The 26,906-nt window shown below is 35.4% G+C and overlaps 1 protein-coding gene across 1 annotated transcript in view; it reads right to left on the bottom strand.

Annotated features, from left to right (window-relative positions):
• Window positions 1-23,167, bottom strand: part of syt6a (synaptotagmin VIa) — a 98,419-nt gene extending 75,252 nt beyond the window's left edge. The window contains exon 1 of the mRNA XM_056449613.1: window positions 23,011-23,167. Within this exon, the coding sequence (XP_056305588.1) occupies window positions 23,011-23,167 (157 nt within the window). The remainder of the gene's footprint in view (window positions 1-23,010) is intronic.
• Between the last annotated feature and the right edge of the window lie 3,739 nt (window positions 23,168-26,906).

Raw genomic sequence — 26,906 nt, 5'->3', positions numbered from 1 at the left:
ACAAGCAACATATTACACACCGTATCATGCATTTGCAATGATCGATGGGCTTTTTACAACACTGATGAATAATGAGTAATGAGCAGGCAAAACTGAAATCATTTCTAATTAGCGTCAAACGTTATGCTTTGAGATCTGATGAAATTAAAATGTGTGGCTTTTAGATAATATTTGTAAGCTTTGAGGTCAATCTAATTATTATAACCTATTCATTAACATTGACAAAAAAAAAAACTATTTAACTCTTTTTCCAAAAGGCTTTTTTTTCCAAAAGTTGCCAGCCACTGCCATCATTAATGAAGGTTTTTACCTAAATTTGACGACTCTCAGAATATACTCAGAATATATATCAAAATCAAGAACTGAGCTGTTGCGTTTTAACGAAAAAAGCATTTTATTCTATCTTCATGTGTTCAGATTTTATTACCACATAACAAATAGTCAATTTTTGAGATTGTGTGTGTCTGTGTGTGAAAAACAAAATACATATACAACCAGATAACCGGAGACTGATCATTTTACTGTGGCAAGACCGGATTTGCAGTATACTTCTTGCTATCTAGTCTACACTTTCTTTGATCGTGTTTGTATTTTGTATTCCGAAGACCCAAACATCCTGTAAGTCATTCAGGACAAATGCTAGGGCTTCCCTTACCATAATACTACAAGAACACGAAGTCTCTCAACTGACAAGATATCTCATCAATGGCAGGAAAAGAGTTAAAGGTGTCATGTTTTGAGGTTATAATTCCCTTGATCTTTTGATTAATGAGAGGTCACTCTATAAAAGCATCCTGTATCAGAAGTCAGAACTTAATTTTAGTCCAACATTAGCTTATAAAGCCAATCTGACAAAATGACAGGTTGTAAAATGTTTGTAAATGTGTAAAACTTTATTACTTGATTGTGGCTAAACTCCGCCTCAACAAAACTTCTATATCACTGACTCTTTAGGTCCTTCCACTGATTATTGTTGAGGTAAATAACAAGAGAGTCAAACATGGGTCAATCTTGGTGTATCAGCCATGCTATAAACTGAAGACTATGGGTGGTCGTGCTTTTTCGTACAGTGCGCCTAAGTTATGGAATGGCCTACACTCCAGCATCAGGAATGCTGTTTCTCTGGAATGTTTTAAGAAACTTCTTAAGACTCACCTTTTTTACCGTTGCTTTTAATTTAGATTGATTATTTTTGTTAATTTTATCATCCAATTGTATTGAATCATTCATACTTTATTGTGGTCTTTTAATTTTTTGACTGTTTTTATTGTTCTGCTTTGTTTGCCTTGTATCTCTGTTAGCGCTTTGGGACTGAGAAAAGCACATTATAAATAAAATCTATTATTATTATTATTATTATTATTATTATTAATAGCAATTGAGGAAAAACATTATTTTTAATCAAGTTCTAGACTGAGCCAGTCAGACAAATTGGACCTTTATTCAATTAATCGTACTTCAGATTAATTTACAAAGAAATTACCACTCAAAGCAGGATTTTCAGAAGGACTGAAATTAAAAGATTCTGTGCAGACTATTTTGCATCCGTAATGTTTGACATGATCAGTATTTTATGTGGTCACTATTAGATTGCCTGTTAATACAGACCACTTGACATGTACATATACATTCACTGGCCACTTTATTAGGTACACATTACCAGTAGCGGGTTAGACCCCTTTTGCCTTCAGAAGTGCCTTAATCCTTCGTGGCAAAGATTCAACAAGGAGCTGTAAATATTCCTCAGAAATTTTGGTCCATATTGACAAGATAGCATCACGCAGTTGCTGCAAATTTGTCTGCTGCACATCCATGATGTGAATCTCCCGTTTCACCACATGCCAAAGGTGCTCTATTGGATTGAGTTCATGTGACTGTGGAGGCCATTTGAGTACAGTGAACTCATTGTCATGTTCAAGAAACCAGTCTGAGATGCTTCGCGCTTTATGACATGGCACGTTATTCTGCTGGAAGTAGCCATCAGAAGATAAACTATGGTTATAAAGGGATGGACATGGTCAGCAACAACACTCAGGTAGGCTGTGGCATTGACATGATGGTACTAATGGGCCCAAAGTGTGCCAAGAAAATATCCCCCACACCATTACACCACCACCATTAGCCTGAACCATTGATACAAGGCAGGATGAATCCATGCTTTCACAAATTGAGAAATTGAGACTCATCAGACCAGGCAACGTTTTTCCAATCTTTTTTTGTTCAATTGTAGCCTCATTTTCCTATTCTTAGCTGGCAGGAGTGCCACCTGGTGTGGTCTTCTGCTGCTGTAGCCCATCCACCTCAAGGTTTGACCTGTTGTGCATTCAGAGATGCTCTTCTGCATACCTCGGTTGTAACGAGTGATTATTTGAGTTACTGTTCCCTTTCTATCAGCTCAAACCAGTCTGGCCATTCTCCTCTGACCTCTGGCATCAGCAAGGCATTTGCCCCCACAGAACTGTCACTCACTGGATATTTTCCCTTTTTCGGACCATTCTCTGTAAACACTAGAGATGGTTGTGCGTGAAAATCCCAGGAGAACAGCAGTTTCTGAAATACTCTGACCAGCCCGTCTGGCACCAACAAACATACACTTTCAGAGTCACTTAATTCACCTTTCTTCCCCATTCTGATGCTCGGTTTGAACTGCATCAAATCGTCTTGACCGTGTCTACATGCCTAAATGCATTGAGTTGCTGCCATGTGACTACCTGATAAGAAATTTGTGTCAACATGCACTTAGACAGGTGAACCTAATAAAGTGGCCAGTATTTTCTCTACAATATATATGCAGAACTTTATTTCTGGACACACTTCTGTCCTCTGCAACATTAAAAAATTTTTTGATATGCAAAAGTGTTAGAAGGCAAAACAGTGCAACACAAAGGAAATTCACAGTTATTTTCACAGAAAGTTCCAGATATTAAACATTAATGACATTAGAGTTAACAAAAAAAGATCTATAATATCCACTTAGAAAATAGATTTAAGTAAAATTTTATTTCAAGCAAACAAAAAATGCTGAATTGTTGTAGAAAAAATAACCGAATTAAGACTCATGCTGCACTACACATTTTGATCAGTAATTGGATCACTGATCTTAATACCATGTGCAAACAGGTTCATAAAGTGTAACTGCTAATGACTATTTGTTTTTTCCATAAGAAATTTCTATTCTTTGCAAGGGCAGGAAAACAGTGGAATCTGCTAGCAATTATGTCAGTAAAGCGTGAAGTGTTCTCATCCAATTAGCAATGAAGGTGCTGCAACCTCTCCCCTTCCTTCATTAATCTGTCAAGCAATTACCCTGCAGCTTTGGTCATGCAGCCGGTGTAGGTTGACACTATTATGCTGCTATTCTGGTCAGGTCAGGAATATCTGCTGTTTCTGTATCGGCACACAGATGGCACAATGAGTTTCATTTATTTCTCTGAGAAACTATTCTATTCTATTCTATTCTATTCTATTCTATTCTATTCTATTCTATTCTATTCTATCATTTCAGAGAGTTTGTCTGCAGGTCACCAGTAGGTTGCCACAAAAGTATTCACTGAATCATCCTTTATAGATCTAAAGGGTCAAATGCAATAACAATATTGCAATGTACAAATTTATACAACAGTTCGGTCTGGTCCTTGAATCTGATTGGTTGATAGCTGTGCGATATTTCTGCAAATAACAGCACTAGCACAGCCTTGTCACCCTTCACCCTTGTGTATTACTCCGCGCACATACAGCGACAAGCAGAGGACACTCTACAGTTTGATAAATATTGCTGCTGTTGGACAACATAATGTACTTTTGAGGCTTTTTTGTCGAGAATGTAGTTGTTTAGATTGCAACTATGTAGTTTATTTAGAAGGATACTGCCTATTTTTAAATATTTATAATTTTGGAGAATCGGATTCAGTGCATCGGCTGCCATCAGTCTGTCTGAGCAGACCTAAGAAAGTAATGGTTGACATTTCGCTACAAGATGGCTACAGAGACATAACAAGTGCTTAGGGGAGAAAAACAGCATTTTCTCAGCATAAGTTTCTAACAACAGATGAACAAATCATTATAAATCAGGTAAGGGACATTCTAAGTTGACCTCTCTCAATTTTGTTGTGCGGTTTCTATACCACAGAAACTGGTCGTGTTTGCTTTTCTTTGGCTTTTTCGGGATTAATATTGTGAAATCCCGATTGCAACAGAGAAGTACTGAAAATCTCTGTAGACTGATGGCATTTCATGCCGTTCAGCCTTATAATCTTAAAATGTCAGCAAAATCACCTGTTTTGTCATCACTTTAGACATTACGCTAGAGAATTATTCAAATACTAGCTCTAAAGTGGTGTTGGTGAATGAGCAGCGGTTTCTGCTGTTCTGACGTCAGCTGCAGATGTGAATGAATGGTGGAAGAAAGTAGTTCCTCGTACAAAAGGGTTTTAGAGAGACTCTCGTGTTTAATTTTCTTTTTTATACACGATTATGCCGTCGAACTGTTGTATAAATGCAATATCACACGAGTAGCAGTGTGATGTGGCTGTATATCAGCACTGGTGGGGGGCACTAAGGCACTAAGCCTGCGGCCTCAAGCCAATGCACGCCTTCCACCAGTGCTGATATGCAGCCATGGGATAGAGAAAAGCTATAAGGGTGAAGACACTGTAAAAGCTGTGCTTTTTGTTTATATCAGGAGTGATTAAAGAGCCGTCACAACTGCTGATATCCATCTGGTTATTCCCAAATTAAAAAGAAAACAGAACGCAGAACCGGTTACATTATCATGTTTTAATGTTATTTAAAAAATTTTTTTACAAAATATAATTAGTTCGAAGGCTTGAGGGTGAGTAAATTTACAGAAAATATCCATTTTCAATGAAAAACTCAAATATCCCTTTAACTCTGAATTACATACTTTTAGTGCAAGGTATTGTAATGATTTGTAGACATGATTCCATGCATTTGTAGCTATCAGCTGCAACATGTACTTATAATGGACAGATTGGTTTTCACACCTCTCTCTTTTAATACCCCAGTCCCCTCAAGCTTGGGCCCAGCAACACAAACAAGCTCATCCAGCACAGCGACAATTACCACGGTGTCAGAAAGACACATAATAATCATGTAAATTAGCCAGTGCTGCTGGACTTGTCGTAGCAGTTATTTGCCTCCGTTAACACCACAGAGCAAAAAAGTCTATTATCTTCCCAAGCTAAAAATGCTCCTGGCCAAACTGTGGCACAAATTGTATATTTTCTATAAAAGACATGATGAGAAAAGATGAATTATTAAAAGCATGTTCACATGTTGGATAAAAGATTTTGTCAGCACCTGCAATGAAAACTTTCTCCATCCTGCAAAAGAATGCAGCACACAGAGTGTCTAATGAATAATCATCTGCTACTAATGTCCTCTGCAGGGAGTCTGGCATAATAAAGCAAAGACAGGACTGTGAAAATGAGATACAATCTAATTAGGGCTGATGTGGAAATCTGACACATCACCTGTGATCCAATATCCATCATTTCAATAGGTTTTCATATGGACAAGGACAAGCGTGAAGGTGTCAGTCAATTAGAAAATAGCACTCCAAGGTACAGTAGGGTTGGGTATTGTTCGGTTTTAACGATATCGGTGCTAAATCAATACATTTAACATGGAACTGATGCCGAAGCAGTGACTAAACTGAATACAGAAAAACAGTGGACTACTATAAACAATGACTTTTACCTGAAATAAACTAAATAAATAAATTGAACAGTATATTCAAAGTTTAAAGTACAATACACATAAAAACTCAAATTCACAATTAAACCTAAGCAACAAACCTAGTCAAATTTAAAGTGGAATATATTATTTACAACAAAAAGGTTAATAAATATTGTCCTGCGACAAGAACAGTTACAGTTCAATACACATTTTGTTTTTAGGACATCTTTGATGAAAGCTTTGATCCACTTCAAATTATAGTACTTCTGTACTATAATGTAAAACTAAATAACAGATACAGTACAAAGTACACTACCTGACAAAAGTGACTGTCGTCAATCCCAGATGTAAGAGCAACAGATAATAACTTTACTTCTAGTTGATCATTTGGAAAAGTGGAAGGAAGAAGTGTTTATCGATGAATCATCTGTTGAGCTGCATCTCAATCATCACAAATACTGCAGGAGACCTATTGGAACCCACATGGACCCAAGATTCTCACAGAAATCAGTCAAGTTTGCTAAAGGAAAATTATGGGTTGGGGTTCAATTCAACAGAGTGGATGGCAACATCAACAGCCTGAGGTATCAAGACATTTGTGCTGCCCATTACATAACATGTGTCTTTCTTTTCTTTTTCATTCTTTTATAACCAGTTTTAACACATTTTAACCTATTTTTAATCATTTTTAGTATTTGCTTTTTATTTTCTTATACTTGTCTTTTTTATTCTTGTTTATGTGAAGCATTTTGAATTGCCACTGTGTATGAAATGTGATATATACATAAACTTGCCTTGCCTTACAAACCACAGGAGAGGGCAAATTCCTCAGCAGGATAGCACTTCTCATACTTCAGCCTCCATATCAAAGTTCCCGAAAGCAAAGAAGATCAAGGTGCTACAGGATTGGCCAGCCCACTTACCAGACATGAACATTATTGAGCATGTTTGGGAGCAAGATGAAGGAGGAGGCAAAATAAGTGTAATCTAGAGGCCTTTACCTTCCATATAACCCACTTCTTATACCAAATGATTAACTAGAAGTCAAGTTATTATGGTGGCTTGAAAAGCCAGCATATTGTTATCTATCAAAACTTCTTCTTCTTCTTCTTCTGAGACTAATTTGTGTATCTCCTCCTAGGCCTTTCAAGCTACATACTTCAAACTTTCATCAAACCTTCAAACTGGTCTGACTCGGGTTGCTATATCTTTTCTAACTGATCCGACTTTGGGTTTCCCGAAAAACGACCCAGAAAATTCCCAAAAGTCCCATTGACTTAACATTGGGTCAAACTTTGTGAGCTCATAACTCTGCATCAGACTGTCCTACAGACTTCTAACTGGACTCATTTAACTCAGTCTAGCCAGCAGCCAATAACTGATGACTTTTTAACTTACTAGCCACTCCCTAGCAACCACTTACAGCACCCTAGCAACTGTCCCATAGACTTCCATTGTAAAAGACTGTCATTGACTTAACATTGGATCAACCTTTGTGAGCTCATAACTCTGCATCAGACTGTCCTACAGACTAGAGTCTGGCCTCATTCAACTCAGTCTAGCCAGCAGCCAATCACTGATTACCTTTAAACTTACTAGCCACTCCCTAGCAACCAATTTCAGCACCCATGCTATTAACATGCTAATTCGTGCTAGAATCATGCTAGAAACATGCTAATCCATGCTAGAATCATGCTAACATGCTAATTCATGCTAGAAACATGCTAATCCATGCTATAACCATGCTAGTTACATGCTAATTCATGCTAGAATTATGCTAGTTACATGCTAATTCATGCTAGACGCATGCTAATTCATTTTAGAATCATGTTAGTTACATGCTAATTCATGTTAGAATCATGCTAGTTACTTGCTAATTCATGCTAGAATCATGCTAGTTACTTGCTAATTCATGCTAGAATCATGCTAGTAACATGCTAATTCATGCTAGAAACATGCTAGTAACATGCTAATTAATGCTAGAATCATGCTAATTTATGTTAGCAACTGCCTAGCAACCACTCAGAATACTTTAGCAACCGCCTAGCAACAACCTAGTAACATGTTAACATATATGTACTTATCTATGCCGACTGTTTCAAACTTCATAAAAACTGCTTCAGTTATTTACACTTTAAAACGACTTCAAACTTTTAGACTCGGCTTTTCAAGCCACCATAAAGTTTGTCCTCAAACTTTAATATCTAGTTATTTGTTGTTCCTAAAACTTGGATAGGCGACAAGACTTTTATCAGGTAGTAAACTAACAGAAAAACAGTCTGTATTTTTGGTATGTAACAAACTAGCTTGACCAGCAGGTCTTTTGCAGAAATATGATCATATTTGCCTTTTCTGGCAAAAAAGACACCTCTCCTGACTTATTGCATGTCCTGGCTTATCATCAGATGCTTTGAAACAGAGTACATAATACGTTTCACAATAAATAGCACATTGTGACAGAACGGTTTTAAGCCAGACATGATACTCACAGTGTATCTATCATGTGATAATTTGTAGTGTCTGTGCTTTTTCACAAAGTTTTGATCAATAAAAATGTCTTTGTACACGTTTAAAGCACAGTAGTTGAAATCCATTATTCCCTTCACTGTTGTTACTGTTGTTGTTCATTCTCTCCATTTCTTCACCAGCTATTAAAAAAGCAAGGCTCCTGTTCAGTGCTGACATCTTGGGATCAAATATGAAAAAAAAAAAAACTATTCAAAGTGCATACGCAAGCTACTCATATGTTGTATGTGCATGTATAGGTTTAACAATAATTATAAACTAGATATTAAAGTTTGAGGACAAACTTTATGGTGGCTTGAAAAGCCGAGTCTGAATTAGCATGTTACTAGCATGAATTAGCAAGTAACTAGCATAATTCTAACATAAATTAGCATGTAATTAGCATGATTCTAGCATGTTACTAGCATGTTTCTAGCATGAATTAGCATGATTCTAGCATGAATTAGCATATTACTAGCATGTTTCTAGCATGAGTTAGCATGTTACTAGCATGTTTCTAGCATGAATTAGCATGTTACTAGCATGATTCTAGCATGAATTAGCATGTTACTAGCATGTTTCTAGCATGAATTAGCATGTTACTAGCATGTTTCTAGCATGATTTAGCATGTTATTAGCATGATTCTAGCATGAATTAGCATGTTTCTAGCATGAATTAGCATGTTATTCGCATGATTCTAGCATGAATTAGCATGATTCTAGCATGAATTAGCATGTTACTAGCATGTTTCTAGCATTAATTAGCATGTTACTAGCATGATTCTAGCATGAATTAGCATGTTACTAGCATGATTCTAGCATGAATTAGCATGTTATTAGCATGATTCTATCACGAATTAGCATGTTACTAGCATGATTCTAGCATAAATTAGCATGTTACTAGCATGATTCTAGCATGAATTAGCATGTTACTAGCATGATTCTAGCATGGATTAGCATGTAACTAGCATGATTCTAGCATGAATTAGCATGTTACTAGCATGTTTCTAGCATGAATTAGCATGTTATTAGCATGATTCTAGCATGAATTAGCATGTTACTAGCATAATTCTAGCATTAATTAGTATGTTACTAGCATGTTTCTAGCATGAATTAGCATGTTATTAGCATGATTCTAGCATGAATTAGCATGTTTCTAGCATGAATTAGCATGTTATTAGCATGATTCTAGCATTAATTAGCATGTTACTAGCATGGATCTAGCATGAACTAGCATGTTACTAGCATGTTTCTAGCATGAATTAGCATGTTACTAGCATGATTCTAGCATAAATTAGCATGTTACTAGCATGATTCTAGCATTAATTAGCATGTTACTAGCATGTTTCTAGCATGAATTAGCATGTTACTAGCATGTTTCTAGCATGAATTAGCATGTTTCTAGCATGAGTTAGCATGTTACTAGCATGATTCTAGCATGAATTAGCATGTTACTAGCATGATTCTAGCATGAATTAGCATGTTATTAGCATGATTCTAGCATGAATTAGCATGTTACTAGCATGATTCTAGCATGAATTAGCATGTTACTAGCATGATTCTAGCATGAATTAGCATGTTACTAGCATGATTCTAGCATGAATTAGCATGTAACTAGCATGATTCTAGCATGAATTAGCATGTTACTAGCATGTTTCTAGCATGAATTAGCATGTTATTAGCATGATTCTAGCATGAATTAGCATGTTACTAGCATGATTCTAGCATGAATTAGCATGTTACTAGCATGTTTCAAGCATTAATTAGCATGTTACTAGCATGTTTTTAGCATGAATTAGCATGTTATTAGCATGATTCTAGCATGAATTAGCATGTTTCTAGCATGATTTAGCATGTTATTAGCATGATTCTAGCATGAATTAGCATGTTACTAGCATGATTGTAGCATGAATTAGCATGTTACTAGCATGATTCTAGCATGAATTAGCATGTTACTAGCATGATTCTAGCATGGATTAGCATGTTACTAGCATGTTTCTAGCATGAATTAGCATGTTACTAGCATGATTCTAGCATGAATTAGCATGTTACTAGCATGAATTAGCATGTTACTAACATGTTTCTAGCATGAATTAGCATGTTTCTAGCATGAATTAGCATGTAACTAGCATGATTCTAGCATTAATTAGCATGTAACTAGCATGTTACTAGCATGATTCTAGCATGAATCAGCTTGTTTTTAGCATGAATTAGCATGTTGTTTGCATGATTCTAGCATGAATTAGCATGTTACTAGCATGACTAGCATGTCACTATCGTGTTGCTAGCACCTTTCTAGCAAGATTAGCATGTCAGTAGGATGTTAAAACTGTTAGCGTGTGTTAGAATAGCTAGTCACAGTCTCTGGGACAGTTGCTAGGGTGCTGAAATTGGTTGCTAGGGAGTGGCTAGTAAGTTTAAAGGTAATCAGTGATTGGCTGCTGGCTAGACTGAGTTGAATGAGGCTAGACTCTAGTCTGTAGGACAGTCTGATGCAGAGTTATGAGCTCACAAAGGTTGATCCAATGTTAAGTAAATGGGAGTCTTTTACAATGGAAGTCTATGGGACAGTTGCTAGGGTGCTGTAAGTGGTTGCTAGGGAGTGGCTAGTAAGTTAAAAAGTCATCAGTTATTGGCTGCTGGCTAGACTGAGTTAAATGAGTCCAGTTAGACGTCTGTAGGACAATCTGATGCAGAGTTATGAGCTCACAAACTTTGACCCAATGTTAAGTCAATGGGACTTTTGGGATTTTTCTGGGTCGTTTTTCGGAAAACCCAAAGTCGGATCAGTTAGAAAAGATATAGCAACCCGAGTCAGACCAGTTTGAAGGTTTGACGAAAGTTTGAAGTATGTAGCTTGAAAGGCCTAGGAGGAGATACACTTAGAAATTAGTCTCAGAAGAAGAAGAAGAAGAAGAAGAAGAACTAGATATTAAAGTTTGAGGACAAACTTTATGGTGGCTTGAAAAGCCGAGTCTGATTTAGCATGTTACTAGCATGAATTAGCAAGTAACTAGCATGATTCTAACATAAATTAGCATGTAACTAGCATGATTCTAGCATGAATTAGCATGTTACTAGCATGTTTCTAGCATGAATTAGCATGATTCTAGCATGAATTAGCATGTTACTAGCATGTTTCTAGCATGAGTTAGCATGTTACTAGCATGTTTCTAGCATGAATTAGCATGTTACTAGCATGATTCTAGCATGAATTAGCATGTTACTAGCATGTTTCTAGCATGAATTAGCATGTTACTAGCATGTTTCTAGCATGATTTAGCATGTTATTAGCATGATTCTAGCATGAATTAGCATGTTTCTAGCATGAATTAGCATGTTATTAGCATGATTCTAGCATGAATTAGCATGTTATTAGCATGATTCTAGCATGAATTAGCATGTTACTAGCATGATTCTAGCATGAATTAGCATGTTACTAGCATGTTTCTAGCATGGATTAGCATGTAACTAGCATGATTCTAGCATGAATTAGCATGTTACTAGCATGTTTCTAGCATGAATTAGCATGTTACTAGCATGATTCTAGCATGAATTAGCATGTTACTAGCATGATTCTAGCATGAATTAGCATGTTACTAGCATGATTCTAGCATGAATTAGCATGTTACTAGCATGTTTCTAGCATGAATTAGCATGTTATTAGCATGATTCTAGCATGAATAAGCATGTTACTAGCATGATTCTAGCATGAATTAGCATGTTATTAGCATGATTCTAGCATGGATTAGCATGTTACTAGCATGATTATAGCATGAATTAGCATGTTACTAGCATGTTTCTAGCATAAATTAGCATGTTACTAGCATGATTCTAGCATGGATTAGCATGTAACTAGCATGATTCTAGCATGAATTAGCATGTTACTAGCATGTTTCTAGCATGAATTAGCATGTTATTAGCATGATTCTAGCATGAATAAGCATGTTACTAGCATGTTTCTAGCATGAATTAGCATGTTACTAGCATGATTCTAGCATGAATTAGCATGTTACTAGCATGATTCTAGCATGAATTAGCATGTTACTAGCATGTTTCTAGCATAAATTAGCATGTTACTAGCATGATTCTAGCATGAATTAGCATGTTATTAGCATGATTCTAGCATGAATTAGCATGTTACTAGCATGATTTTAGCATGAATTAGCATGTTACTAGCATGTTTCTAGCATGAATTAGCATGTTACTAGCATGATTCTAGCATGAATTAGCATGTTACTAGCATGATTCTAGCATGAATTAGCATGTTATTAGCATGATTCTAGCATGAATTAGCATGTTACTAGCATGATTTTAGCATGAATTAGCATGTTACTAGCATGTTTCTAGCATGAATTAGCATGTTACTAGCATGATTCTAGCATGAATTAGCATGTTACTAGCATGATTCTAGCATGAATTAGCATGTTATTAGCATGATTCTAGCATGAATTAGCATGTTACTAGCATGATTCTAGCATGAATTAGCATGTTACTAGCATGATTCTAGCATGAATTAGCATGTTACTAGCATGATTCTAGCATGGATTAGCATGTTACTAGCATGATTCTACCATGAATTAGCATGTTACTAGCATGTTTCTAGCATGAATTAGCATGTTACTAGCATGATTCTAGCATGTTACTAGCATGTTTCTAGCATGAATTAGCATGTTACTAGCATGTTTCTAGCATTAATTAGCATGTTGTTAGCATGATTCTAGCATGAATTAGCATGTTTCTAGCATGAATTAGCATGTAACTAGCATGATTCTAGCATTAATTAGCATGTAACTAGCATGTTACTAGCATGATTCTAGCATGAATCAGCTTGTTTCTAGCAGGAATTAGCATGTTGTTAGCATGATTCTAGCATGAATTAGCATGTTACTAGCATGACTAGCATGTCACTATCGTGTTGCTAGCACCTTTCTAGCAAGATTAGCATGTCAGTAGGATGTTAAAACTGTTAGCGTGTGTTAGAATAGCTAGTCACAGTCTCTGGGACAGTTGCTAGGGTGCTGAAATTGGTTGCTAGGGAGTGGCTAGTAAGTTTAAAGGTAATCAGTGATTGGCTGCTGGCTAGACTGAGTTGAATGAGGCCAGACTCTAGTCTGTAGGACAGTCTGATGCAGAGTTATGAGCTCACAAAGGTTGATCCAATGTTAAGTAAATGGGAGTCTTTTACAATGGAAGTCTATGGGACAGTTGCTAGGGTGCTGTAAGTGGTTGCTAGGGAGTGGCTAGTAAGTTAAAAAGTCATCAGTTATTGGCTGCTGGCTAGACTGAGTTAAATGAGTCCAGTTAGAAGTCTGTAGGACAGTCTGATGCAGAGTTATGAGCTCACAAAGTTTGACCCAATGTTAAGTCAATGGGACTTTTGGGATTTTTCTGGGTCGTTTTTCGGAAAACCCAAAGTCGGATCAGTTAGAAAAGATATAGCAACCCGAGTCAGACCAGTTTGAAGGTTTGACCAAAGTTTGAAGTATGTAGCTTGAAAGGCCTAGGAGGAGATACACTTAGAAATTAGTCTCAGAAGAAGAAGAAGAATAATAACTAGATTATTAAAGTTTGAGGACAAACTTTGAGGCTGGCTTGTAAAAGTCTGTTGGTACTAGTTTATTTAGTTTAAAGTAGTTTTAAAAAGTACGAAAAGATAGATAGATAGATAGATAGATAGATAGATAGATAGATAGATAGATAGATAGATAGATAGATAGATAGATAGATAGATAGAACAATTAGCATGTCATTAGCATGATTCTACTATGAATTAGCATGTTATTAGCATGATTCTAGCATGAATTAGCATGTTACTAGCATGATTCTAGCATGAACTAGCATGTTACTAGTATCATTCTAGCATGAATTAGCATGTTACTAGCATGATTCTAGCATGAATTAGCATGTTACTAGCATGATTCTAACATGAATTAGCATATTGCTAGCATGATTCTAGCATGAATTAGCATGTTACTAGCATGATTCTAGCATGAATTAGCATGTTACTAGCATGATTCTAGCATGAATTAGCATGTTACTAGCAAGATTCTAGCATTAATTAGCATGTTACTAGCATGATTCTAGCATGATTTAGCATGTTACTAGCATGATTCTAGCATTAATTAGCATGTTACTAGCATGATTCTAGCATGATTTAGCATGTTACTAGCATGATTCTAGCATGAATAAGCATGATTCTAGCATGAATTAGCATGTTACTAGCATGGTTCTAGCATGAATTAACATGTTACTAGCATGATTCTAGCATGAATTAGCATGTTACTAGCATGATTCTAGCATGAATTAGCATGTTACTATCAAGATTTTAGCATGAATTAGCATGTTACTAGCATGATTCTAGCATGAATTAGCATGTTATTAGCATGATTCTAGCATGAATTAGCATCGTTCTAGCATGAATTAGCATGTTACTAGCATGATTCTAGCATGAATTAGCATGTTACTAGCATGATTCTAGCATGAATTAGCATGTTACTAGCATGATTCTAGCATGAATTAGCATGTTACTAGCATGATTCTAGCATGAATTAGCATGTTACTAGCATGATTCTAGCATGAATTAGCATGTTACTAGCATGATTCTAGCATGAATTAGCATGTTACTAGCAAGATTCTAGCATGAATTAGCATGTTATTAGCATGATTCTAGCATGAATTAGCATGTTACTAGCATGATTCTAGCATGAATTAGCATGTTACTAGCATGATTCTAGCATGAATAAGCATGATTCTAGCATGAATTAGCATGTTACTAGCATGGTTCTAGCATGAATTAGCATGGTTCTAGCATGAATTAGCATGTTACTAGCATGATTCTAGCATGAATTAGCATGATTCTAGCATGAATTAGCATGTTACTAGCATGTTTCTAGCATGAATTAGCATGTTACTAGCATGATTCTAGCATGAATCAGCATGTTACTAGCATGATTCTAGCATGAATTAGCATGTTACTAGCATGATTCTAGCATGAATTAGCATGTTACTAGCATGATTCTAGCATGAATTAGCATGTTACTAGCAAGATTCTAGCATGAATTAGCATGTTACTAGCATGATTCTAGCATGAATTAGCATGTTATTAGCATGATTCTAGCATGAATTACCATGTTCTTAGCATGATTCTAGCATAAATTAACATGTTACTAGCATGATTCTAGCATGAATTAGCATGTTACTACCATGATTCTAGCATGAATTAGCATCGTTCTAGCATGAATTAACATGTTACTAGCATGATTCTAGCATGATTTAGCATGTTACTAGCATGATTCTAGCATGAATTAGCATGTTACTAGCATGATTCTAGCATGAATTAGCATGTTACTAGCATGATTCTAGCATGAATTAGCATGTTACTAGCATGATTCTAGCATGAATTAGCATGTTACTAGCATGATTCTAGCATAAATTAGCATGTTAGTAGCATGATTCTAGCATGAATTAGCATGTTACTAGCAAGATTCTAGCATGAATTAGCATGTTAGTAGCATGATTCTAGCATGAATTAGCATGTTATTAGCATGATTCTAGCATGAATTAGCATCGTTCTAGCATGAATTAACATGTTACTAGCATGATTCTAGCATGATTTAGCATGTTACTAGCATGATTCTAGCATGAATTAGCATGTTACTAGCATGATTCTAGCATGAATTAGCATGTTACTAGCATGATTCTAGCATGAATTAGCATGTTACTAGCATGATTCTAGCATGAATTAGCATGTTACTAGCATGATTCTAGCATAAATTAGCATGTTAGTAGCATGATTCTAGCATGAATTAGCATGTTACTAGCAAGATTCTAGCATGAATTAGCATGTTAGTAGCATGATTCTAGCATGAATTAGCATGTTATTAGCATGATTCTAGCATGAATTAGCATATTATTAGCATGATTCTAGCATGAATTAGCATGTTACTAGCATGATTCTAGCATGAATTAGCATGTTACTAGCATGATTCCAGCATGAATTAGCATGTTACTAGCATGATTCTAGCATGAATTAGCATGTTACTAGCATGATTCTAGCATGAATTAGCATGTTACTAGCATGATTCCAGCATGAATTAGCATGTTGCTAGCATGATTCCAGCATGAATTAGCATGTTACTAGCATGATTCCAGCATGAATTAGCATGTTGCTAGTCATTGCTAGCATGTGAACCATACAGGATTTATGGTGTGCTAGCATGAGTCAAATAAGCCAACCCCCGCTTCTCTACGATGTTCTGATACTGAGATATAGCTGCTGTTATATCGTTGCTAGGTTAGTCTGTTTTGTTGCTATGGAGTTGATTGACAGCTTAGACTGATGATGTATCAAAGCTTCTTGCCAGTATGAACAGTTAAAAACAACCCCCATGTCTCTATAACACTGCAGCAGGACGATATCAATCTGGGCCTCTATAATGGCAGTCTATGGGACAGTTGCTAGGGTGCAGTATCTGGTTGTTAGGGTGTGGCTAGAAAGTTAAAAGGCCATCAGTGATTGGCTGCTGGCTAGACTGAGTTAAATGAGCTCAGCCATTAGTCTTTATGACAGTCTGATGCAGAGTTATGAGCTCACAAAGTTTGATCCAATGTAAAGTCAATGAGCATCATTTGCAATGGAAGTCTATGGGACAGTTTCTAGGGTCCAAAAGTGGTTGCTAGGGCGTGGCTAGAAAGTTTAAAGCTCATCAGTTATTGGCAGTTAGGTAGTCTGAGTTAAATGAGCCCAGTTAGAAGTCTGTGTGACATTCTGACGCAGAGTTATGAGGTCACAAAGTTTGACCCCATGTTAAGCCTATGGGATTTTTTCGGTGGTCCCGGGACGTTTTTTGGAAAACCGAAAGTCGGATCAGTCTGAGGAGATATAGCAATCCGAGTCCGAATAGTTCGGAGGTCTGGTGCGAGTTTGGTGGTCATAGCTTGAAAGCTCTAGGAGGAGATAGAGTTAGAAATTTAGTCTCAGAAGAAGAATAATAAAAAAAAAAAAAAAATAATAAGTTTAAATAGGATAACAGTAGTCTGGCTTGCTGCACAAGCCAGCCTAATAAGTTTAAGATAGATAACAGTATGCTGGCTTTTCAAGCCACCATAATAATAAGTTTAAGATAGATAACAATATGCTGGCTTTTCAAGCCACCATAATAACAGTTAAAATGTAGGCTTTTAAATTCTTCATATAAAGAAGAATGTTTCTAATCCTCTACTTCCTGCGCCCCTGGTTTTAATTGACAGATCGTGTATTTAATGGCCCATTTTCAATTAGTGGGATGTTTTGAGTACAATACAGTATGGTATGCATTTATTTCCCTTTCCACTGTCAAAAGTACCAAAAATAATTAACCATATCATACCGTTTTTGCACCCTTTTGTAATGGTACCTGGCACGACAGTATGGTATCAAAAGATTGGCGCTAGGTTCGATGTTGAATGCTATTTGTTTTACAGAGAATTTTCACCAGCATGTGCAATAAGCCAGGAGAATGATAACACAGGAAGCACCATTTTTCAATACACAGCCAAAACACAAGACTGAAACAATACAATGTCAGTACGTAGCAATGAGCCATGGTCAACCCAAGCTGAAACAAAGCTTGCCGTCTACTTGTTGTGACCAACAGGCACAGAAAGAACAGGATCTGCTGTACAAGTATGTCCATTATTGTTGTGTGGAAAACATGAGGGGTGCTGCTTGGTTTCTTTATTTGCACATTCTTGCTGCATATCCACATTTGAAATAATGAACTTGAGTTTTGTCAAAGACACAGTATGTGAATGGTCCCGTACTGCTTTCTTCACTTCAAGAGATCACACTTAGCTGATGATTGATTATAAAGAATGTTTGCCATTTTGTCTCAGAAGAGAGCCCTGAGCTCAATAGATCCTCGAGCCTGGGGCTCCCTCCCATTTTCAGGGCGAGAGGAGAGTTCCTCACCCCCCTGTTTAGGGCTAATGACAAATTAGAGATTGCCAAGATTGCTACTGCTGGTTAAGAGCTTTAGTGCCAATTTGGATTGGTCGTTTCACCTGTGACGCATGGCTTTGGACTGTGGGGAAACCCACGACAGCACAGGTAGAACATGTAAACTCCACACAGAAACGTCAACTTGCCTGTTAAGGATTTGAACCAGTGACGTTCTTACTGTGAAGCAACAGTGCTAACCACTGGGCCACCATGCCACCTTATAAAGGGAAAGGTGGAGGAATAGTGGGAAGGGTGGATTCTTCAGTACTGGAGTCCGAAACTCTGGTAATTTATAGTGAATTAGAAATCATCTGATAGGTGAATGATGCGTTAGCTAATGCGGGATCAGCCGTAATCAACCATAAGCACCTGCTCCTCTCGAAATTAGTTTCTAAATAAACTTCACTGAGTGAGAACATCATCAATTACAACTTTCTGCCAAACACAATACCTACCAAGTAAATGGCAGTGGAAATGCAGGCCAGATCAGGGTAATTCGCAATGAACCAAACTGTACTGAACTGTTTATAAGAAACAAAATCCAAGCGAAATGAGCCAGCAGAACCTGTGTCTGCTCCAGTACATTACATTGTTAGCCGTTCAATCAATTACTACTCTTTGCGATCCTATGGGCCAGTTTACACATGCATGCTAATCCTAAGCCCAGCTAAATGGGTAAGGTTAAAGTTAGTATTTACAGACTACTATGTAAAAACTTCCCAATAAATTCCTATGAAGCTCCAGGACATACCAGTCATATACTGTAGGTTTAGGTATCCAACCCTACTCCAACACCATAGAGGTGTATTGTTTTTTTCACAACAGTGTGGACCACATCTGTTGACTGTCAATGGGATTGTGCAGGGTTTCCATCAATCATCCAGAGCTGCACAGTGGCCTATAGTAGCATCCCTGAACAGCATCTGTGCTTCAGTAGCCAAACCAATGAAGGTTTCATGCTGGAAGACTTTCAAACTAAACTGGAGCCATGCAGGAACCGCTGTGCATTCACAGTAGATGCGCTTGGATTTGAATCAAAGTAACGTGTTATTGTTTTTTTTTCTGTCAAAACATTTTCATTTTTTCCTTAGCAAGATTAGCAATCACAGACGCACACTGAATGCCTCAGTGTAAGACCGAGGAGGAATCTGACATTTGAAGATGCCGAAAATTGGTTTGTTTACAAAACCACGATGATTTGGCAAACAGCAAAAACATGAGAAGGAAAGCTGCAAAATGATAAACAAATATAGTACAAAGACAACATTTTGTCATCAAGACATTGAGGATTATCACCTTCTCGCACAATCATCTCACGACGTGAAATTTTGGATGCAAATTGCTCCTTGGGAACGTTTCCTCCCACCATCCAAACACAGCAAGCTGCTTGACATTTCCCTCTGAGGGAAACCTGACGCTCGGCTTTAAATCTGCCCAACAATAACAGAAGAGCCCCTGTTCAGCTTTTATCTGGCACTAGTGATTCACAGTGATGGTCCGATAACATGCCGTGGCATTTAGTGGCCCTACGGCTCAGCCATGGATGCCAATGGTGGGCTGGAGGGCCTTCGATTTGCCTGCTGAGGTTAATACAAAGTGACAAGATTTTTTGTCTACATTCACTTGACACATTTCTTCTGCGCAGGGGTCTGTCAACACATCGACGTGACAGAATGACAAAAACAAAACCAGCCAAAAATACCCCCACAGTCTGGTTGCAAGCAGATTGACTGAGCAGAGCAAGATGATATAAGAGACCTTTAGAAAAACCTTTAAACCTCGAGATGAATTCAAATGAAGAAATAAACATGCATTATTCACAAAACGTAGATATGCATGCTTGCGTAACATTCATAACATTAGAAGCAGCCAATTTACATTAGAATCTAAATATGTTAATAGCTGAATATTAAACTATTTTACTTTTAATTAACATTTTTCAGATTTTTAAATGTTTTCTAGTGGTTAAGTTGAAATCTTTTAATCACTTCATCTTAAGCATGAAATATCATTGACCATATATTGTATAAATCATTTCTGATAAATGTAGCATAGTTGGATCTAATACTGTAGTCTTAAAATAATAAGAATTATATAAATATTAATAAAATATAGATTTTTCTTTAATATAATATAAAATATTATTATTATTATTATTATTATTATTATTATTATTATTATTATTATTATTATTATTATTTATTTTAATTAATGTTTTGTCCAATAGACGTAACATGGTGGCTTTCTATTTCTATTAACAAAAAAAATAATAGTAATAATAGTAAAACATTCACTTGCATACATTTACAACAATATATACTGTATGTATTAATAGTAAATTAAACATTTCTTTTTGAGATAGTTGTTATACGATATATGTTTTAATAATAATAATAAAATATATTATGATTATCAAAATATATTGTACATTATTTATTAACATAAAAAAAGAATTGAGTACTTTTTATGTTCTTGCCTTTTACCTTCGGTGATCTGCACATTAACTGCAGCGTTTCCAAACTTTCCAAGCCTCCTTATATCACTAAACAAAAAGATCTTGAGTCTCCAACTCAGGAAAACAAATAAATCTATGCCAGCAACTAAAACAAATGATTTCAGATAAGGCTTCCACGCACAGTCAAATGTTTTAGTCTACATCTGATAACAACACAACAGAGCTCCGATAAAAGCATGACCATAATTTTCCTGTCACAGTGCACAAACACAAAACCTGTGGCAAATCCAAACCGATTTCTATCTCTTGGGGACACAGAACAGTCATTGCCAAACTAATAACTTACCAGTAAAGTCTGATAGCAATCTCTTTGGTTGGCACTTCAAGACTTAAGTAATTATCTCCACACAATCAAACCGGAAGAGATGCCATCCTGAAAGAAGCTCATTTAAACTCCATACTATCCTGACTCATTTCACAGATTGTTTTCAAAATGTAATTGAAAAATTAGACAAATTTTGATTTAATAACTATTTAGAAGATAAAACAATGTAGCATTGTCTATAAACTATTTTGAAAAAGCAAATAAATAAATAAATAAATATGAAAAAAGCACAATTATTGCCAATAAATACCAAAAAAAGCTCTAAATAACAATATTTTTATTTTAAATTTGAACCAAGAGTAATTGGGATTTTACACGCAACAAATGATAATAGAACACCATCTACATCAAAGCAAGTCAAACCATGAGTGATGCCATCCTGACAGCACCACATTTAAACTCAGTATGATCAAAAATATGAATTATTAATTCAATAAAACATTTTACAAAGTAATCAAATGTAATACTAAATATAATACAAAAATATATAAATCCACAAAAAAGCAGGTCAAATTGCAAGTGATGCCAACCTGACAGCATCATATTTTAACTCTATATAATCAAAAAAGGTGAATGAATTCAAACAAATATTTTACAAAGCAAATATAACACTAAATATAATACAAAAACTATGAATACATAACAAATCAAGATAAACTGTGAGTGATGCCATCCTGGAACCACCATATTTGAACTTAATACAATCAAAAAGGTGATTTAATTTAATAAAATATTTTACAAAGTAACCAAATATAACACTAAATATAATATAAAAAATACAAAAATATAAATACATAAAGCAAGTCAAACCATTAGTGATTCCATCCTGAGAGCATCATTTTTTGATCAGTATGATCAAAAATATGAATTAATTAAATAAAAATTTTTACAAATGTAGCACTAAAAATAACACAAAAAATATGAATCCATAAAAAAGCAAGATAAACTGAGTGTTGCCATCCTGAGAGCACTGTGTTTGAACTTTATACACTCAAAAAGGTGATTTAATTCAATAAAATATTTTACAAAATATCCAAGTATAACACTAAATATGTTACAAAACATATAAATCCATACAAAAAAGCAAGATAAACTGAGTTATGCCATCCTGAGAGCACCATATTTTAACTTAATATAATCAAAAAGGTAATTTAATTCAATAAAATCTATTACAAATTACCCAAACATGACACTAAATATATGGTAAAAATATAGAAATACAATGCAAGTCAACCTGTGAGTGATGCCATCCTGACTAACTCAGTATGATCAAAAATATGAATTAACTCAAAATCTTTTACAAATTAACCAAATATAACACTAAATATAATACAAAATATAAACACATAACAAAGCTAGATAAACTGTGAGTGATGCCATCCTGAGAGCACCATACTTGAACTTAATACAAACAAAAAGGTGAATTAATTAAATCAAATCTTTTCAACTAACCAAATATAAGACTAAATATAACACAAAAAATATGAATCCATGAATAAAACAAGATAAACTGAGTGTTGTCATCCTGAGAGCACCATATTTGAACTTAATACAATTCCAAAGTGATTTAATTCAATAAAATCTTTTACAAAGTAAGCAAGTATAACAGTAAATATAATACAAAAAAAATAAATACATAGAGCAAGATATATTGTGAGTGATGCCATCCTGAGAGCACCATATTTGAACTTAATACAATAACAACAAAGGAGATTTAATGCAATAACTAAATATAAACCAAGTAACCAAATATAACACTAAATATTTAATAAAGCAAGTCAAACTGTAAATGATGCCACTATATTTGAACGTAATATAAAGGAATATTAATTCAAATTACAACACTAAATATATTAACGTATATAAAAAAAATCTACAAGTTACTGATGCCACCCTGACTCAACTCTCAAGCAAATCTCATTCACAAAACCACCAACAACAAGTCACAGAAGCCTAAATCAAGCAGAAAGCCATAATCAGAATTACCGGAGTCGTTGCGGTTGTACTCTTGACTGGAGATGAGAAAGAGGAACTCCTCACAGGTGTTATGATCGAGCCGGGGGCTGTCCTGCGTACAGAGGTCAACTATGAGAGACACAGCCTTCTGACAGATCATGTCATGCCCCTTTCCGGCAGCACTCATGCTTCCTGACGCATCCTCTGTGTTACTGGCTCCTCCAGCCCGGATGCCAAACAACACCCACAGCGCCGCTAAAGCAACTTCAGTCTCTTATTGTTCCTCAAGTGCGCAAGAATGTGTGCATGGCTTGTGCATTTCTATGGGTTTTATCGTGCAAAAAAAGTGTGTGTGTGGTGCTTAATGATTCACTAACGCCTACAGGTATTCCAGAGACGGCATTATTGCATCACATTTGATCTCAGGATCCACGGATGACATGCAACAAATAGGGAGGGCTGTGATTATCCAAAGCCGAGCATCTGCCTTCTTTTGTGCATCTCTAATAAAAAAGCCTCTCATTATGACCGTCGGGCTTGTTTTTCTCAGGTCGATGTGTCCCCGAGTGCTGAATTTGTCCTCGGAGATCAGAGTTCCCATGTGTGTGTGTGTGAGAGAGCTGAGAGAGTCGTTTGTGTCCATGTCTGTGTGTGTGTTTGGACAGTTTGTGAGTCTTTAGTGACGCTTCTGTAGGGCAAATATGTGGAGCTTCATTACTGCACTTTTATGATGATTGTGATTATTTTTGGCGGTTTGCTGTAACGGTGTTTACATGTTCACTGGCTGTGTGATATATATGGGGATTTTAATATGGGTGGAACATTCAGTCGGCGGTTGTATTTAAGGCACGCTTTAACTGAACTGCCAAGAGGAATCAGCGTTAAGGGAGATTTTACTGGGGAAAAAAAGAAACGGAGATATAAAAAGAGAAGCATAAACAGATGGGTATAAAAACAAATGCACAAGTAAATTCTTAAATAATAGGACTACCTAGTGTTTAGCAATTTTTAGTCTTCTATTTTATTTTTCTAGATTTTATTTGTTTGTTTTATGGTTCAATATGAATTTATACATCAAAAATGTGTTTGGTAAATTTTTCTAAAAATTGAAATGGGAAAATAAAGTTTTAGTACACTGTTAACGATTTTTGTAAATTATACAGTATTTAACTAATATGAACTGTATTTTACTGTAGTACAGTTTTGCAGTATGTTACTGTATTTTATTTTTTCTGAGTTTTTTTTGTTGTTTTATTTTATGGTTCAATATCAATTTAGAATCAAAAATGTATCTGTTGAAGCTATATAAAAATTGAAATGGGAAAATGTTATTTTTTAGTTCACTGTTAACGATTTTTGTAAATTACACAGTATTTAACTGTAATATGAACTGTATTTTACAGTTATGTAGTTTGTTGCTCTATTTTATTTTTTTCCCAGATTTTTTGTTTGTTTCAAGGTTCAATATAAATTAATAAATCAAAAATGTGAATTTAATTCAAAATTTAAATGGGAAAAATGAATTTTTTTAGTACACTTTTAACAATTTTTTTGTAAATTACACAGTACACTCAAAACATTATTACTGCTGCTTGTTCAAAATACCAGTTTAAAATGACCTGAAACTACTTTTTTTCCCTTTCTTTGGTAAATTTCTTCGTTTTATGTTCAGACTACTTAAATTTGTAGACCATTAAGTAAACTTAAGCGTTTTGTGTTGGGACAACATGAAGGAATTGTTGGTAGGGGATTTGTAGTTCCCAGCATGCTCTGCATGAGAGAAATGTTAATAATATAATAATCTTAGGTGTTTTAAGTTAATAGAAAGACTTGTTAGAGTTTAATCTTCACTTCAGTTTGAAGATTTAGAAGATTTTCATGTAATGCTTTGAGTTTTCAGATTACCACCTTGCAGAAGCACCCATGCTTTAGGTGTTAGCAGCTTTATTAGCAAAAATGCAGTTTGTTGCTTTGCTCAGTGAGCAATAACTGTCCTAGAACTTGTTCTGAGATCAGCCTCAATCAACTGTATATGTAACTTATGAAATATGCTTAAAATGACTCTTAGTTCATTTGGGATAAATTCAAGAGACTTCAAAATATACGACACATAATAGTCATACTTGATATTATCAGACCTGTGAGTTTAAGTTAAATAAATACAGAAATGTATTTAAACTTTTATTTGATAAAATCATGTTGGACCAAATCATCTACATTTAATTGTGTAAATAGATTTTTTTTAGTTAGTGCTAAACAAATTTATTGGATGGAAATCCTGCCCTCAATTACCATAAGTTCATTCAATTATTTTTTTTTTTTGAGTGTATTTAAATTAATATGAACTGTATTTTACTGTATTTGACAGTTTTGCAGTATGTTACTGTATTTTATTTGCTGTATTTTATTTTTTTTCTGGATCAATCAATATCAATTTTCGAATTTCGAAAGCATTACATTTCTTTGTAAATGTTTATTGCTACCATTGGTCGAGTCTCCCCATACACATCACATTAATATAAAGCTTGGACCCTTAAGCCGTTTCACGTGATGTCACACTTAACAAGTGGATTGGGTGTAACGATACACATAGTCATGCTAAAAATGTTCTTTAGGATATCATTTATTCTTGACAATACAAGAATTTTACTTTTAGTAGTACACTGGTAACGATTTTTGTAAATTACAGGGTATTTAACTGTAATATGAACTGTATTTTACTGTAGGGCAGTTATGCAGTATGTTACTGTATTTTAAAGTTGCATTCTGAAAATCACTGTATATTTTACTGTAAAGATATACAATACTGTAAATGCATATACAACAAGATAAACGGTTCTGTAAATGCAAATCCAGTATTTTTGCTGTGATTTACAGTAAGTTACTGTAGATTCTACAGGAAATTGTTAACAGTAGTAGTTGTAATAGTAGTAAGTAAGATATAATAAAAATCCTTTTTAGAGTGTGTATTATTCATTCATTCATTCATTATTCTTTTGGCTTAGTCTCTTTATTCCTCAGGGGTCGCCAAAGCGGAATGAACCGCCAACTTATGCAGCGTATGTTACACTATGGCCAATTTAGTTTATTCACGCATGTCTTTGGACTGTGGGGGAAACCAGATCAACCGGAGGAAACCAACACGAACACAGGGGGAACATGCAAACACTACACAGAAATGCCAACTGGCCCAGCCGGGACTTAAACCCGGTGACAGTGCTAACCACAGAGCCACCGTGTTGCCCCTAGAGTCTATATAATGTCATGAATAAAGCTGGTTGGACAAATTACCAGAGACACACATCTTTACATTAAAATGTATTAAATAAATAAAATAACTTCAGACGTAAAGCGCCATGTAAATTACTGTTTGTTCAACTGACCAAGAACATTAGTTGAATATGTTATTTCACCCATTTAGTGATACAAAAATAATGCACTGTAAAACTACATTTTGATAACAATATTCACACTAAATTTAGGAAAATAAAGTAAATAATACAAAAAACAAAGCCATGTAGGGCCTCCAAAATGAAACCTACAGTTCATTAAATACCATATGGCTCTGTTTCAGTGAATTAAAGATGTGACAGAAGAAGTAATTATTTGCTACAGTAATTGACATCTTCACTTACAGTTTATCCTTACCCAGACTCCCCTGATTGTCCTGCGTTAATAACAACAGTTCAGTCCATTTAATCTATGGATTAACAAAGCCTATTGTTTAGACTTGTGCATTTTTCTTCTTTATTTGCACTGTGGACCCTGGTTTGTCAAAACCTACCAGTGCCCCTGTAATAGAGAGTTACTCCATCATGGAGATAAATGATTAGATAAATGCCTCAGGCAATGGTTACAGATTGCTATAGGGCAAAACATCATTTCATTATTTTGCCGTGCTTTCCAGTGATATCAGAGTGTCATGG

The sequence above is a fragment of the Danio aesculapii genome, chromosome 23 (genome assembly GCF_903798145.1).
Source record: "Danio aesculapii chromosome 23, fDanAes4.1, whole genome shotgun sequence".
Classification (NCBI taxonomy): domain Eukaryota; kingdom Metazoa; phylum Chordata; class Actinopteri; order Cypriniformes; family Danionidae; genus Danio; species Danio aesculapii.
The sequence above is the reverse complement of the archived record's forward strand: the minus strand, read 5'-3'. Positions and strand labels throughout refer to the sequence as shown.